General features: G+C 32.6%; 1 protein-coding gene across 1 annotated transcript in view; it reads left to right on the forward strand.

The window, feature by feature from the left end:
• NAALADL2 (N-acetylated alpha-linked acidic dipeptidase like 2) overlaps nt 1-19,165 on the forward strand; it is a 1,062,845-nt gene that overhangs the window by 841,268 nt on the left and 202,412 nt on the right. The window contains exon 11 of the mRNA XM_019946140.3: nt 804-899. Coding sequence (XP_019801699.2) covers nt 804-899 — 96 coding nt within the window. The remainder of the gene's footprint in view (nt 1-803; nt 900-19,165) is intronic.

Here is a 19,165-nt window from a genome sequence, read left to right on the forward strand (position 1 = left end):
GGCCTCTTTTATAGGACACTAATTCCAATTATGAAAACAAAGCCCTGATGACCTAATCACATCCCTAAGGCCCCACCTCCTAATACTGTTACTTTGGAGATTAGGATTTCAGCATATGAATTGGGGGGGGGCATAAATATTCAGACCATAGCAGATAGCTACCTTATCAGCATCCCGTGTCTTCTTGCATCCTGAAATTTATCTGCACCTGCAAGTACAGAATGATTAATTACGATATCTTGATTCATTTCAACCATCTTCACGCTAAGGGTCTGATACAACGTTACAACTTTATTGGCAGCACATAAAGCCATGAGGTCATTCTACTCAAAACATATCCTACTATTGTTTTGAAGTAAGTTTTGCAGTATTTAAAATATTATGCACCCTGTTGCCTACACTTTTTTTTTATTAAAAACATTCTATTCTACCAGTCTTTAAGCATAAAATTTAATATATAAAATAGAGAAGGGGTTTTAGATATGGGTTTTGCAGTCAAGGTATCTTACTCTACACTGTCTGCATTTGAAAAATAAAAGGGTGAACAGCAAATAATGATCTCTTCTGAGTAAGAAAACATTCTTTGGTAAATACAAATAATGTCAAGTGTTATAGAAGTCTAGTCATTTTAATTTATAAATATTTTGTGACTGGTTAATTATATCAGCAGAATGAAGTCCAACAATCAACAGAAACCTTACAGCAATTTAGAGTCCTTTTTAATCTTTAAAGAAAATCCAATAAGCCCTTGAAAAACAAAATCAATGAAGAGTTTAGAATGTTTATTTTCTGGTTTTCCACAGGGTCCAAGTTTTCTCTCTGAAGGCTTTTTCCCTAAACGTGCAACAAAAATTGAAGAAATGGATCCTTTTTTCAAACTTCACGAGACCATTACCAAGGTAGGAGAGGAATGCATTCATGAAAAGATTGAGAAAGTTTTGTTCTTTCTGTTAGTAGAAGGAGGAAAGGAAAATAACCAATCAAGAGAAATATATATATATATATATATATATATATTCATTTGGAGAATATACTAGAGAGGATTTCATGTACCTCCTACTATTTTACTAAGGAGTAAAGATGATAAGCAACTCAATCAAGATCATACAGACCAATAACTGATGATTTGTATTAAAAAATCAATTATTTTTTAATTGAAGTACAGTTGTGCAATATTTTGTACATTACAGGTATACAGTAGTGATTCACAATTTTTAAAGGTTATACTCCATTTACGGTTATTATAAAATATAAGCTATATTCCTTGTATTGTACTATATATCCTGGTAGCTTATTTTATACATAATAGTTGTACCTCTTACTCCCATGCCCTTTTATTTCTCCTCCCTGTCCCCTCTCCCCACTGGTAACCACTAGTTTGTTCTCTATATCTGTGAGCCTGCTTCTTTTTTGTTATATTCACTAGTTTGTTGTGTTTTTTAGATTCCACATTGTTGTTTGTGGTACTTTATTGTTGCAGTAAAAAAAAAAAAAAAAAGGCTCTTTTTCTTAAAGAAAAAGTTAGACTGAATTTACAATAATTGCTTTTATTCGATGATGCTCATACCTATTTTTATGGTATATACTTGGCTGTGAGTTTATAGAATGAAGAAAATTAAATCCTACAGTATGGAGCAAATAAGTTTAATGTTCTGAGATCATATGACATTATGTGAATTTTTACATTTACCAACAATTGATTTAACCAGTCATAACCAGTCTTTGGGGGATAGAGTTTGTACAGAATATTGGCATTTCAGTACACTTAAAATAATCCATATTTATGTATGCTTAGTTGAAAGATTGAATCATTCTTAAATCTTCTTAGTGAAATTTTACAAGGCTATTTTTCTGCTTTAGAAAGAGGAATTGTGGTAAAATAACTGAACTCAATGAGTGGCAATGGAATGAGCTCAGAATACAAAAACTAAAATTTTAGGTCTACCCTCACGTTTAAGAGATGTGTACGTTTATTTTTTTCTGAACTTTTAAAATAAGTAGAGTTTGGACCATATTTTACGTAAAATTCTCCTAAGCTCAAGATTTCTGAACTTAAACTACATTTATAGCTCTTTCCTTTCCAGTCTAATCTAGTTCCTTGATTTAGTTTTGAATATATCCATTCTCTGATCATTATTCATTCTTATTTGGATATAGTAAAATAGATGTGGCCCCCAAATAATAACTCCTTAGCATTTGAAATCTTAACTGTACTCCTGATGTGCAAAGAAAGGGGGGGGGGAGAGAGAGAGAGAGAGAGGGAGGGAGGGAGGGAGGGGGAGAGAGAGAGAAAGAAATACAAATCTGATACCTATATCTATATCTATCTATCTATCTATCTATATATCTATTTGAGTATCTATATCTATATACATTTGGATGAGGATGTGTGTGTGTTTATATGTATATGTATGTATATATATATTTGTTCAAATGTTATGGACACTTAGAGCCTAGGTTTATATACTTATTTTTTTTTTTTTTTTTTTTTTTTTTTTGCGGTCCGCGGGCCTCTCACTGTTGTGGCCTCTCCCGTTGCGGAGCACAGACTCCGGACGCGCAGGCTCAGCGGCCATGGCTCATGGGCCCAGCCGCTCCGCGGCATGTGGGATCTTCCTGGACCGGGGCACGAACCCATGTCCCCTGCATCGGCAGGCGGAATCTCAACCACTGCGCCACCAGGGAAGCCCTATATACTTATTTTTAAGTAAAGCATTATAGGATTTTTAGGGCAATGAAAGAATAATACTTTCTCCAATTTTTCTGCTTTTCTCTGTGGATCAGGAAATTCATGGATTTTTATAGAAGGGGCAGTTTGAGAACATATTGATATCAAGTATATAATGAGAAGATAATGTCTAGCACATGAAATTCCTAGCCAGAGAAAATTCTAAGGTTTTGATTTTAAAGGTATAAACACTCACTGATTCTTGCTACATGAGGCCTCGGCCATCCTACAACTCCTGAGAGAATGTTGGGAAGCAAGGATGGATGGGTCAGAGGGAGTAGGGGAGCATAGAATATGGCCTGACACATAAATATGAGATCAGTACTTAGTGTGAAACAGAAAATAAGAGGCCATTTGAACGAAGACACAAATTTATGCACAGATATTGGTACAATTTCTACATGTATTTTCAAATATATTTCTCGTGTAAGCAGATGTTTAACCCATTAAATGGATGGTGGAAAGAATTCTATGTGTATGAAAAATTAAAATCTAAAGTGCAGAAGCAGGTGTTCTATGACATTTTTAAATGATGGCATGTATTTACCTAATGTTGATACTGTTTCCCCAGTCATCACATTACCTGTGGTAACCACTCGTGTTGTAGACTCAGGCCAAGGGAAGAAATTGTGCTTCAGAAGTTCAGTCTTATTTCACCAATATAGGAACTTGTTGAACCATAAAAAAAAAAAAAAGTGTTTAATAGATACTTTGTTTTAAAATCAGATTTTCTTTGATCAACAACAAAGTGAAAGTATAAATATAGAGGGGTTGACCAGAGCACAAAACTAGGAAATATGGATTTTACTTCTATCTTGACTCCCAACTTGTTATATTATTTAGTAGAACTTTATTTTCTACATCAAAAAATGGTACAGTCATAATGGATTTTCTCACTAGGATTCGCTGAGATTGAAAAGATGGTGTGTACATTTTCTCTGGAAATGCAATATATATATAATTGAGTGTAATTATTGACACATTAAAGAATACTAGTGCTAATGTCTTCAAAATAGGCCCCTACTTGAATTTTCTACATTTAGCTTTTACTTTAAAGAAAAGAGAGGAAAAAAATACCAACTTAGATATGAAAGCATATAACTAAATTAATTAATTAAATACTGAGAATATAGTGATAAGTTAACGTGTATAAATGGAGTATAAAATTTAATTTGTGAAGGGTTGAGGTCTTTAGAATATTTTGTTTCAGTAGGGATAATAGTGCTATTATCACAGTATATCACATGTTTATTATAATCCACATAGCAGTGTGATATTATAGAAATAGTGCTGGATTTTGAATAGAAAGATATAGATAGGTTTAAATTCTGTCACTGTCAATTATGAAAATGATATGAAATATGAAGAACACTTCGTAAAATGATAACGCACAGTTATTATTGCTATTATTATCAATACTAAAACATTTTCAAGAAATCAGAAACAATGGAAATACTGAAGATACTATTCCTTATTTTCCCAATAAAAGTTTAAACTTGATACACAACACTATAACACAATCATATATTTAATGTTATCTAATTAAATACAAAAATATACATCTTATAGAAAGGTTCATATAATACAATCTGTTGTTTTTTCCAAATTAATAACTGCATTCTAGACCTTTGTTATATACCACAAATATAATTTATGTCAAATTAAATTACAATTTCTAAGCATTAAAAATTTAATAATTTTTCATTAGTGCTTTTCTGAATTAAAAATAAATTAAAAATAAATAAACCACACTTATACATGGGATGTGAGCTGTGAGTTGAATCCTAGTAAGTAGTTTTCCAATGTTGTCCTATAGTTCCTTTTTTAAAAAAAAATGTTTTACAAAGTTTGAATTTATCTTGGCATTTGTCTCTTTGATATAAAGCATGAAACCAAGAAAGTAATGAATAAGTCTCAATATTGATGCCAAAATGTGTAATTTATCATGGATTCAGGGACAGTCAGGTGGTACAGTATAAAGCTGCTGAAGGGTTGCACCTTACATGGATGTCGAAGATGTTTTCTTCAATTACCTTAAATTACCTTAAAATTACCTTAAAAAATAGCATTTTTTTAAAAAATTGTCATAGAGACCAAACTAATTCTTCCAAAGACTAAACATGAATGAAATACCAATATAAATCTTAGCTGCTTAATCCTTTAATAAATGAATAAAATCACCATGGATTCATGTTTTGAAATAGGCTTATTTCTCCTTCTACACCTAGGAATTTTCTCATTATATATCTAAATCATCAGCATTGAGCACATAAATTGTTATTAGATATCTAAGCATTCTAGTAGCCTACTATAAGCCAAGGATGAAGCAAAACACTTGAAATAAAAAACAATTAACATACAGGAGTGGGTCCAAGGTAAGCAATTCATTTCAATATAACATACTAAAAGAGATGATAGTAATATGGGCAACGTATGGGAGGGAAGAGGATGAAGATTTTACCTCTATGAGACTTGAAGAATTCACCAGAGAGGAGATGCTTGAGGAATTTAAGAATTTGAACTTTATCTTAATATCAGTGAATTTCCCTTGAGAGTTCCTTAAAGAGTAGGTTGTTGGTAGTAGTGTGCAAGATATGATGATGTGTAGTTTAGAAAAGAGAAGATAGATTTAAGAGATATTTCTAGCACTGGATATGTACAGGATATATGATTTCCTGGATATGGAACATGAAGCAGAATGAATAGTAAAGGATCATTTGAATAATTCTATCTTGGACAAAGTTGATATTATTGAATTAACTACATTAGGGGCTGGCCTGAAGAAAGTGATAATGAATTTGACGATGGATATGTGGAATTTTGTTTACTATAGTGCATCTAGGCAGATATGTCAAGGAAGCAGTTGGGTACATGAGGTTAGAGCTCAGGAAGAAGTAGGATCTAGAAATGCTTTATCTGATATAATAACCACTAGTCACATGTGGATTTAAATTAAATTAAAAATTAATTAAATGAAATTAGAATTTCATTTTCTCCATCTCATTAGCTACAATCCACATGCTTAGTAATCACATATGGGTAGTGACTACTGCACTGAATAGCATACATTATGGAACATTTTCGTCATCACTAATGATAGAGATGATGTTACCCTGACAGCATTCATGATGAGGACAAAAAGAAAAATGGAGAGGACAAACAATCCAGGGTAGAGTGTTTCATTAAATCTACAGGATGATGCTATTCTAAGAAGGAGAAATGTTCAAAAGCATATCCACACACCACCTTGCACCCATTAGGATGGCTAATATCAAAAGATAAAACAAAGCAGAAAATAACAAGTGTTGGTGAGGATTTGGAGAAATTGGAACCCTCATGAACTGTGGTGGGAATATAAGATAGTAGTGCTGCTGTGGAAAACAACATGGCAGTTCCTCAAAAAATTAAAAATAGAGTTACCACATGATCCACCAATTCCACTTCTGGGTATATACCCCAAAGAATTGAAAGTGGCATCTTGAAGAGATATTTGTACACCCATATTGATAGTAGCATTATTCACAATAGCTAAAATGTGGAGACCACCCAAGTGTCCATAGATGGATGAATGGATAAGCAAAATGTGGTGTGTACATACAACAGAATATGATTCAACCTCTAAAAGATAGGAAACTCTGACATTTGCTACAACATGGATAAACCTTGAGGACACTATGCTAAGTGAAATAAGCCAGTCACCAAAAGAAAAATACTGTATGATTCCACTTACATGAGATTCCTAGGATAAGTCATAATCACAGAGACAGAAAGCAGAATGGTGGTTGCCAGGAGTGAAGGGGAGAAGAGAGTGGGGAGTTGACTCTTTAATGGGTATAGAGTTTCAGCTTTAAAAGGTGAAAACAGATATGGAGATGGATAGTGGTGATGATTATACATTATGAATGTATTTAATATCACTGAGCTGTACACTTAAAAGTAGTTAAGATGGTAAATTTTAAGTCATGTGTGTTTTACCACATTTTTTTTTAATTGGAAAAAATTATATTCACCCAATCAACTGCTCATTTACTATAACTTTTGAAGCAAGTATTTGGAAATTTAAAATTGTTTTTCTCTTCATTTATGCCTGCTCCTCAGTTCTCTTCTATTTTCCATAAATAGCTTCACCCAGCTTGGTACCCCTTTCTCTGATCTACTTGTCTATGATGTAATGTCCTGTATTTATTTTATGTGTTTTGGGATTTAATATATTTTATTATCATTTTCTTGCTAAAAGTTTGCCATAATAGACATTCAATAAATAAATAAATGCAGCTATGTTTAGAAGGAAAGAACTTTAAAATCAAATGTGAATATAGAGCATTTGGGGTGGCAGAGAAAAGGTACTATATTATTGAATTAATAGTATTTTTCCTCTGGAACCCCAAATGCTCAATATTATATTTTAAAACCTCTGAGTATGAATTGTACATCCAGTAAAACAAAAAATACCTTGTACATGTGGTACCATGGAAACCAGCAAATGACCTAATTCTGCTTGTGAGCTTCCTCCAGAAATATCAGTTTAATAGTCCTTTCATTGTTTTTCCCACCTTATAAAAAAATGGTTCTTTTATTTTTAATTAGTATAGGATATGCAATATTAGTATTTTTATTAGTATATGGTCTTAAAAATATCCTTAAATGGATATACATTTCTTTTTTTTCTTACATAATGTCAAAATAGAGACCTTTTACTAAAATTATTTGGACATTACAGTATCGCAAAGAGAAAGCAGTAGGAATAATATAATATTTATTTCCATTATATATATGGAGAAAGTATCAGACTCAGATTACATTGCAGAGTAAGGCAGCATTTGTGTATAGCCTAGAAATCAAGGCTAATAATTCTTACATAGTTTATATTCTATCAATATAGTTGTATTTGCCCTTACTTATAGCTACAAGTTTTAACTCAGTTTTGCAGTGGTGCTGACAAAGGCTAATGATGGTGTCCTCGGTGATGAAAAACATTTAAATAATTGTAACTTTTAACCATTTCAGTTAATATTAATTGCATTTGGCTGTCAGTCTTCATTTAGAAATGATTAACCAGCATCACTTTAATTAATGGAGTCATATTCTGCTAATATATTATTTTAAAAACATGACTTGTGAAATATGAATCTGCAGTTACCTCTAAATGTCACTATTAAAACATGTTTGTACCAGTTGTTATATTAAGATTCTTATAGCATGGTAACTGAAAACTTAAAAGAACCTACTCATAACTCCAGAATGGAGAGGCAGACTAAAATACAGAATGATTTTCCTTCTTTTGAGATGTCATTCTCAGCTATAGTTTAAAAATGTAGCTCAGTTGCCTTGTATGAAGTAAGAGGAAAGGGATGAGACCAAATATCTTTCACTCTTTTTCCTGAATTTCAAAGGCATGTTGTGTTCATGAGCTAATAGAATTTCTGGTGCAGTTCTTTAAATGCTTAGAAAACCTGGCTATGATTTCTAATCTGAATGAGCAAATCTGCTTGTCTTCCAAGTATCTCTAATGTTGATGTATTGTTTGGATAAAATATGAGAATATTGTATTCTACTTAGTAAAGCAAGCAAAATGATATTCTTTAATCCTGTTTATGTGTACATTTGAGGTTATTCTGAAGCTGCGGATTTAAAGCTTTTGTTTTTATTTTTAAAAACACTTTGGAAATTTTTTCTGCTATATCAAATTATTGTTACTAGATACAGAATGTCTCCATAGAGATCTACACTCTATGTGTTCATGACATGAGCTAAACCAGAAAACATCTCAAATATGTATTTTCAATGCAGAGACTGTACTTTGTAATAAAGAATTTTGGCTGGAGCTACTCAAGGGAGATGATAGGATATTAAAACCAACCTCTTATGCTTTGAAAGGGAAATATTACAGGTGTGTATTTTCTTTATAAATGTATAATTAAACTCAATATCTTCATTTACTAAAATTGGAGAGTGCGCTGATTATATTTCTTCTTGCCTAGAGAGGTTTGGTTTATGGTGTTTCATTATACTGTACAAATATTATAGCTTCTAAAGGCATGCCTTCTACTATCAGTTTATCTTTTTTGTTTTTATTACTCAAAAGCAAATTATCACACAATATAAGCTTGTCAAAATTTGACTCCCTTTTTAAAGAGAAGTTATTCATCAAAGTAGATATTCTGCTACAACATATTAAAGGAGTTATTATTGTATATTAAGGTAGGAATAAGTAGAAAAACTGTTATTTTCTGAACATATATTTTTCTTTTATATATATATGTAAAAGCTGATTTTGGCATGTGTTTATTACAGAATATAATTATAATAGTAATATAAATCAGAATAAGAAGCTCTGTGATCACCTGTAAATAATATGACAGTCTTTTAAAGACAGCCTACTTCAGGAAGTTTTTATATCGAATTCAAGAAGCAGTAGCCTCATAAAGTAACTTTTTTTGATGGTAACTGAATTTTGTATGCGCTAAATACAAGTCCTTCTTATTTCAGAGATCTATTCATAAGTAGAAAGTGAATTTGAATGTTGATTTCTGCATTTTTTTCTCACTTTGAATGAGAGAGTCTTTGCCTTTTCATACCATTCTCAGATAACATCATTCTCAAAGGTCTGTAGAAGTACAGAGGCAAAGGGCAGGGTAGTCAATGGATAACAGATTAGCTCTAGGTAGGCAGGTCAAATGTCCTTCCAAAACGTACTGTTGAAACAAAGCCTCTGTATAATAAAAATAATTAAAATCCCCAGGCAATAACCACTTACTAAAAAAATATCTAATATAACACAACAAACCAGAAGACGCTGAGCAGTCTATTGGAGTCTGTTATAATGAACTTTGATAATGATACTTAAATGTCCTGGGAAGTACCCACTGACCCCATGAGTGACAATAATAAAAGATCCCCTCACGTGTGCATGTGCACGCGCACACGCGCGCACATACACAGTGTGGTATTAACTGATCAACGATACGGTCTTTCAGTGCTAGTGCTCTCAGTATTATTTCTTGGAAAGCACTGAATTATATCAATATATGTATGTATGTACGTATACCTTCTTTTCCAGGGAAGAATGAATGTCTACTGTATTTTTTAAAATAATCTTTGAACCTGTAAATTCTGCTGTTGGTGTGATATAGAAAATATTCAAAATTGCCATTTTTTTTTAGCATCCAGTATAGTCATCATTTGATTATCCAGTGTCTCTCTTGAAGAGTTCACAATAATTGGTATTTTAGGATAGAATGAATGTATTCCAAAAATATGAATATTTTTATGACATTGAATTGAATTTCAGAAACTGAGCAAGAATTAGATTTGAAGAAATCAACAAATTTTTGTTTGAAAGGCATTATGATAGGAAAACAATATTTACTTTGACTCAATTAGGTTTTATTTATTAATATGTCAATTAAATTTTACAAAATCAAGGTTTAGGACTTCATTACATTTGAAATTACAGTGGCCTTGAATCACTTAGTGAAGGTTCAAATAGTAATATTTCTGCATTCTAAAATAAAATAATAATGAACGATCATAATTATGTTCCCGAGTCATTAAGAAAAAGAATCGTGATCTGTATAGTTACTGACTTCCAAGAAAACAGGAGAGAGGGTAATCCATTTTAAAGACATTTCCTTCAAAACTGAAAAAGGTACATATCAGAACAATTTTGTTTGCTATTAGTAAAGACCCATGTGCAAATGTTTAATAAAAATAAAGGAATTCTATTTTTCTCATGCAAGTGAAATGTCTAGGAGATTCATGCTTCACGAGGAGCTCAAACACAGATCTACTTATCTGTTATCCTTTCAGCTCTGCCTTTCTCTCTGCTGGACTTTTTACTAGTGGAATTCCTCCATGGTACAAAAATGCTGACAGCAGTTTCTGGAATCATACCTGTACATAATTCTGTCAAAGCAGGAGAGGATCTCTTTTCTCAGGACAGCAATGATGCTAGAAAGCCCCAGCAACCAAAAAAAAAAAAAAAAAAATCATATTCTGAATTGATCTTATGCTTATTTTGAATCATTTCTTGTGAATAGGGTAATAACTATGCTGACTGGATTACACCAGGTTTACATAAACTGATCACCATGGAAAAGGGGTTAAAGTTACCCTGATTAGTTTAGACATCATTCTTTCCCTTGGAACTGGAGTCAATCCCATTCACAATATGTGGCAGCAGCAAAACAGCATAAATTAGAGTAGCAATAGTGTTTCAGAGACAACCACTAAATCTGCTAACAGTTGCAACAATGTTTTTGTCTACAAATGAGTAAGAATCAGTATTTTGGAAAAGGCAAAATCAGTGCTAAGCAGTGGAAGCATTTCTGTTTACAGGTTGCTATTACTCTGGTATGTCTAGTCATTGTAACCACCTGAAAGGGAACAGGCGATGGGAAAAAAAAAAGAGTGAAATATAGATGGGAAGTATTCACAAAATGAGTTTGGTTACTGCATTTCCTCCCAGTTTCACTGCATCCTATGAAGTATTAAATGGACTTAAAAGAGTAAGAAAACTTGCTGTATTCATGAAGCAAATCTCTTTTTCTGCCCCCTTGGTAGACATCCAAAGGTAATCATCATATTTACGCTGAAACTCAGCGTTATTCTTAATATATCACTTTAGACAGCCAGTATGAATTCACTGGATTTGACATATGAGATAAACCTATTGGCCAACCTGTATCCTAAAATACTTATCAGTTATGACCTTCTACTTTTAAGGAGGTGATTGACCCTTAGAAACTTCAAGGAATCACTGATTTAAGAAGCCCCACTGTGAGGACCTCTGTAAGCCTATGGACTAATTAAAGTAACCAAAAGCAACTAATTTTTTGGATGGTAACTTATATTCAAAAGATGAGGCACTAATAACTATTTCAAGATAGAATCCCTTCCTGCCCCTTAAGGGGTGATATTCTTGTCAATGTTAGAAACATCTGAATGTATGCCTCTGTGTATAGCAGGATATTTCTGTGTTTCATTTTATTGCTGACCCAAGAACTTCATGTTTAAAAGATTTTGTTTACTAAACAAGTGGTAATTAATTCATTTACAGTTATCACTATTTCTCCAGTTCAACATTGATCCAGATTTCAGCAAATACTCCAGATTGCCAATGAAATAAAATAAGCATACAGATATTGAGATACTATACACTCTAGGGGTTGTTCATTTTGGCTGTTGGCATTTATTCATTTCCCGATTTGATTTCTCATGTCTCAGTCTAAGAGATGTTTGTATTTGATATAAGGCATGGCTATCAGTGATCAGCCTACTGAATAAAACTGTAGAATTCTTGTTTCAGTAATAGTTTACAAGAGTCTCTGTAAAGCCTAAAATTTCTCCTTGTCATTTTTGGCCAAAGCAAAGATACTGACATTCAATTTAGCAGTTAAGTATACATTTTTTACTAAGTGCTTGAAATATTAGTAACAATGCATTATATAGACTTAGGGATTGAAATATTAGAGATGCATATTTAAGCGCCTATGGAGATATTACATTAATTGTCATTTGATAAGCCTGTATTAACAACAAGTTTAGTATGTAAAGGATGGAGGAAGAGTATAAGAAAAATGTGGGACATTGGAATAAACAGTGACATTGAGAAGATGGTAAAGTGTACTAGACAACTTCAGAACACAAGGCAAATGTAAAAAAAAAGTTCGTAAAATACATGAATGAACAGAGCATTTGTATAATTAGTGTAAGTTTCATTATTATCTCAAATAATGAGAAATTTGATCTAAATACAAGAAATTTATTAACAAAATATTAATCACAACTCCTAAGTGCCACCCAATTTATATGCTATAAAGACATTTATATGATCCAAGTAACTAATTCCCAGAGCAATGAAAAGGAAAGATGGAATTTGTGATTTCTTTTCACCTTTTCTTACCCTGCTTACTTCCTCAGCAAAGAGCCAGATAAAAGATTTAGATACTCTTAATGAAATTGTTCACAGTTATTTTATTCATATCCTTCAGAGCCCTCCTAGGGACAATCAAGCTGCCACTTTCGGGAGATTTTCCTGATTTCAATGAGTTAATTATAAAATCAAGTTGTTTGGCTCCAATTTGTTTTTGGAAATGTGGTCACTGTGCCTCAGGACCTTGTGTCTAAAGTTTTACGGGTTGCCACGAGATGGCTGTATTCTCTCAATTGGCAACATGAATTACAGAGATAGAGATTCTCTAAGTACTCTTAGAGATCCAAGTGCATGAGTTTTGTATATAGCTACTTTTATAATTACATTCAAAATATTTTACTTTACAATAAATTATGTAAGTATTTTCAAGAAACCTAGACAGATTAATAAAAGCATATTATTTGGAGAAATTTAACAAGAATGAGAACCTAGGCATATATGTGGCATTCAGTTATTTTTCTAAGGAGTCCATCAAAACAAACCCCCTAACTGAAAATATGATAAAATATTCACCATGTCAATCTCTAACATATAGGCAGTTTTGTAGTGAGTTACAGTTGTTTGTGCATTTATCTTATTTTCACTAATAGATTACAATTTCTAAAGTGCAATTTATCCCTTCTGGCCCATTTTTGAATGTACCATAACATCTAACCTAACCTAGTGGCTTTCACTAATCAGTCATATTAGTGACTTGTTAAAGGTTTGATTAAATAACTAGAATCTCTTTTTCTCTGAAGATCTATTCTTTAGCAGGTACTCTACCCCCTATTTCAGCTATATCGTAAAGCATCATGTCTGCACTAATGCATTGGGAGTTGGGGGTCACAGTTAAGTAAGAGAATTAAGCCCTGTGTGGAGCTTCTCTCTCAAAACGCTTGGGCCTGTAGACTCCTTCACCTGTTCAAACTGACTTAAGTCATCAAACTGGCTTTTGCTCACATCAGTTTTTGCAAGAGTACTACTCTTAAAAAAGTGATCTATTTTTTTAAACACAGAAAGAATGGAGACCATTTTTTGTTGTTGATAAACTGAATTGTTTTCTCCATGCATAATTTATCTTTGTTTTTTTTTTTTTTAAAATTCACTTCTTGGGTATTTTTAAGTCCTCTCTATTTAAGATCTTGAATATGAACATTTTCTGAGGCTCACAGTGGTTGTTTAAAAACTCCTGCTTTGGAAGAATGAGACTAAGGAAGACCAAGTAATTATGATCATATCTGCTTTGATTAATAATTTTGGCTAATCCAGACTAGTGATAACCCAGTGGGAGGAGGGTATGAAGGCAGATGGATATGCCAGAATGACTACACTAAATGACTGTGAACATGGAACCAAATAAATGTATAAACAAGCGACTGATGAGAATCTTAGAAAGCAGAGTTATTTCAGAATAGAAAAAAATGTCATTTTTATGTCAGATAACTTGGGGAAATAATGAAAGCATTTTAAAACAAGGAAAGAAAGTTATAGGTTTTTGGAACAATACGGGCTTTATTGAACCTCTCTAGGTGACATTTCTTCTTTCAGTCAACTAGTAGGAATCATTTTTCATGTAGATTACCCATAGATGCACAATAAAAAATGATGAATATATTATTATTTAAAAAGTGACAGACTGCAAATTATGTGGAAAAGCAACATAAGGATGAGAGAAAGTGCTAATTATATTAATTTATCAGCACTCTTAATTGTGAAGCAATGCAACCATTCAGTGTTGCTTTATCCCTCTCATGTTAAAACCTCAAATGAGAATAAGACTATTATTGTTCATTATACATGTATTCTCATAATAAGTTTATGGAGTAGACAGGCTTCTCATTCTTCTCTTCTTCATTCAGTGTACCATAAATATTATTCTCATTATACAGGGAAGAAATCTGAGTGTCAGAGAGACTGAGTAACTTGATGAGATGTGAATAGACCACACATGGTTGATTCAAATTTCCAGAGAGCATCATCATTTCACTTTTCAGTGCTTTCTTCATACATAGCTACAACAAATAGAAACAGTTTCTCTATTCATAATAGTATTCAATATCTTACCTATAATTCATTTGAAGAATAGATTCATCCTCTCATGCATTCAGTGTTGAATAAGTATGTATGCATACTTTGCTCTAATGATAATGCAGTGTTCAATAAGATGTGTGTTTGAGTATGTGTGTATGTGTGTGTTTGTGTGTGTGTATATATATATATATATATATATATATATATATATATATATATGGTTTTTGTTATCACAGAATTTAAAATCTAATGGGAAATATAGACAACCAGAAAAACATTGAAAAATGTTCAATATGATTTAATTAGTGTTATGATAAGGGATGTGTAAGGAGCTTTGACAGTGCGTTAAAAGACGCTTAAGCAGGAACAGAGAGAGAGCCAACACATAGATGCATCCAGTTAGCCATTTTAATAGGCAACTGTTTTCTTATTCCATGCCACTGACAGAAAAGTCATATGAAAGTGTGGGGAAAGCATTTAACCCTCATTGGTCAAAAATTTAAACCCAAGACTTTTCTGACTTCCTCTCCTAGTTCTGCTCCAGCTCCACTGGACTCTTTACTATTCTTCAAACATAGCAGGCATGTGCCTTCTTCAGGGCTGCCTTTGTCTAGAAGACTCTCCTCTTGAGTATCGATGTGGCTCACTCGTATGCTTCCTTCAGATCTCCATTTAAATGTTGCTTTGTCTCTGAGGCCTTTCCCAGGTACTGTATAAAAGAGCACCCTCCCTCATCCCTATCTTCTCACCCAGCTTTTTCTTCAAAGCCCTTTCTTTGTCTGACTTACAATTCTTTCTTCCTTTCTCTTTTTCCTTCCCTCCCTAGTTTAACCATTATAATTTTTTGTCTTCCCTCCATTAGAATGTAGTTCCCTAGGAGCAGGGACTAGGCTTGTTTTGTTTCCTGCTTTATCTCCAGGTCTGTTTATTTGTTGAATGAATGACTAAAAAGCAATTTGCAGCGTAGCAGGGGAATAAACTAAAACAATGTGATTGCTTTCTCTCTGTACAAGTTTTCCCATCCACACCAACAGTGACTTAGTGATATTTCATGTGAAAGATGGACAAAGGTAACAGGTCACTTCCTTACCAGTTTCATTTTTATTTCTCAAAGTATACAGATATACATTCTGATTCCACACCTGACATAAGCACTCTCCTCCCAAGCTAAAACTCTCTACTTAACAGCTATTTTGTAGATTAAAAATTATTGTAAATTAAGTTGCTTGAGAAAATATAAAAATATATATTCTCACAATAAGTCCAAGTTAAGCATTAATACACTTCTTTTTTCAAATGCCAGATTACTGGTTACCAATACATGCCATTAGAATGAAATGAAACAAAATTTAATTTTTATTTTTTCATTGTAAAATATATGCACAAAAGAGAGTATTCATCATATGTACATCTTAGAGGATGATCAGAAAGTAAACCCCCACATAACCACCAGCCATCCTGGTTAAGCAATAGAATAATGCCAGTCTCTTCCTAGGTGTCCCTTTTCAATCTTTCTAGGAGAGTGGTTCACTCGAACCATTATGCATGTTTTTTTTTTGAGAATCCTTTGATTATACTTCTTTATAGTTTCATCTCCTCTATATGCATCCTTAAACAATGTATTGTTTAGCTTTACCCATTTTAAAACATTTCTAAAAGCAGAATTACAGAATATGCTTTTGTGATTTGATTCTTTGCTCTATGAGATTTACTGTTGTGGGCATAAAACCACAGAATCTGACATAATGCTTTTACTGGTTACTCAAGACCTGCAGGCAAATAGAAATAAAGGAGATTGACCACCAGGCATATCAGCATCTCAAACCGGTTTTTCAGGTCTTCTTTTGTACATAAATGTATCTAAGGTAGCCACCACCCTCAACCTTTATGGGCACCTTTTTGCCAATCATCAAAATGGAGAGAAGCTCTACTCAAAAGTAAGCCGATATCTGGAGTAAAACCTTTAAATTTTTTGAATCATTATATTGTACACTTGTAACTTATAATATTTTAAATCAACTATACTTCAATAAAAAAAGTAAACAATGTCAAATGGCTGCTAATGTGCACTTGAAAAGTGATTCAAGTATATGTTTTGAAGGCAGAGACAGTAACAATATGGAACATCAGATATACATATGAGAAGGGATTCAAATATATGTTTTGAAACCAAGAGAAGAACAAACCAGGCAATGTACATCTTTGGTAGGCAATCCATATACGTATCCAAAAAGAGAAGAGTTTCAGTATTATTTCAGAAGAACAAAGATGTGTTTGATTTTGAGGACTAAGCATGAAAGATATGTATTACCTGGGTTTTAAGTTTTAGAATAGTAACAGAAATTTTGATTGATAATGAAGAGAGGCTGATTTCCCTGTTCATCATTCACATTCATAGGTGGCACAGTAGTTTATTTTTATTACTGTAAAACTTTCCGTTGCATAAATACACCAAATTTGTTTATGTAGTGCTCTACTGTTGATGGGAATTTGGGTTGTTTCCAACAACTATTAACAGTTTTGTACATGTCTCCTTGTATGATTTTCTCTAGCATATACACCCAGTAATGGAATTACTGGCACATAGGGAATAAATATTTTTACCTTTATTTGATAATGCTAACTTGTTAGAATAGTTGACTGGCAAATCCCCCAGAGACTACCAGAATAATCTACTGATGAAGCAAAGTTTATTACACTAATTTTACAAAGGGAGGACACCACCTTGAGTGAATCTTAGTAAGATGGGTATCCTGGGGAAAATATTTATAGAAGATGTGAGTGTCTGGGCTTGAGTTCTAAGCTGAGGGTTTTAATTCAAAGAAATAATTGTTAATGGAAAAAATCATAGCAATAGCTTAGGATTGATCGGTGGACACAGTGATGGGAAAATTTATTTGATAAATAAACTGTTTGTCTAAGTGAACAACATATCGTCCAGAGAGCAGAGGTGTTTGCATATAAGAGCAAGCTCTTTGTCTGCATATATTGGTTCATAGAAATTGCATGAATCAAACAGTAAAGTTGTTTATTAACCTAAAGCCTTGTCTACATAAGCAAGAATCTCTTGGAACAGTTATGTTGATACAGGTGGCCTTAGTTTTCAGTGCTGATAGCTAAGTGGACTCAGGTTGTCTCAGTTCTTGAAGTCATGTGCGACCATGCTCTTTAATAGAGTCTTCTACCAAGTTTGCTTTTTCTTTATTTTTGCCAATCTGATATATTTAAGGGTTGCCTAACTTTGGTTTAAATTATATTCCTTTCTCTGATTGCCAAGAAGTTGAGCACCTTTACATATGTGTATTGGCAATTTCAGTTGTCTGGATGTTTGTAAGTATGTTTTCTAAGTGTTTGTTACAATCATTGCATTTTCTTCTCTTTTTAATTTGTATTGTTTGTCTTTTTATTGATTCATAGGAGATACTTTATCTTGGCCATAAGTTTGTTGTCAGTTACATGTGTTGCAAATATTTTCTCCTTGATTTTGACTCTTATTTCCACTTTTTGTTCTTTATGATGAACAGTTCTGTGTTTTGGTGTAATCTAGTTTAGCAATCTCTTCCTTTAAGTTTAGTGTTTTTAGGATCTTAAGAAATTCTTCTCTACCATGAGAAAATATTCTTATGCTACCTTATAAATCTTTGTAATTTTTTGTTTAACATTTAAAAATTTAATCTACTATGATGATGATGATGATTGTAGTGATTTATCAATAGTTAGGGTCACAATTTCCATTTTCAACCTAATTTATTGAGAATTCCAACCTTCCCTAATGATATAAAATAAAACTCTTATATATCAAGTTTCAATATTTGTATAGGTTTTTTTCTCAATTATATTCCACAGTCTATTTGTCCATCTGGTTACAAACACAATACTGTCTTAGTCTTATGATAAGACTTTCTGTCTTATATTTCATGGTCCCTACTTAATTCTTCTGTAAGAATATCTTGACTATTCTTACCCTTTGTTCTTCCACATAAATGTAAGAAATTAGCTTGTTATATTCTAAATGCAAATGCTTTGCTGGGATATCAATTGGAATTAATGGTAGTACATACTTGTCAAATAAATAATTGCCTGGTCCAATATTGTTGATTGTTCTCAGAAGGTTATTATATTACTAGCATCAAATGTAGTAATGACAATAGCAAGGTAAATAATTGAATATCTTAGGTTTAAAGATTTTTAGTGCTGAACTAAAAGTCATCCTTTAAATAATTCATTTCATAGAATTTATACAACTCATAGACGTGAAGATCAAGATTGCAAGAAGTATGTAGCTGAAATAGGTTTCAGTCAAAGCTCCAACCCCATTCATTCTTTTAAAAATGCAGATTCAGCATCTCTGTATTTCCAGAGATATAACAATGAATGAAATAAGAAACTGTGTTTGCTCAGTGTTTTACTGTATCATGATGCTTTTTATGCCAAAACTAAAAAAAAAAAAAAAAATTGCAGAAATCTTTATTAAAAGCCATTACACAAAT

Source organism: Tursiops truncatus, chromosome 4, assembly GCF_011762595.2.
Source record: "Tursiops truncatus isolate mTurTru1 chromosome 4, mTurTru1.mat.Y, whole genome shotgun sequence".
NCBI lineage: Eukaryota > Metazoa > Chordata > Mammalia > Artiodactyla > Delphinidae > Tursiops > Tursiops truncatus.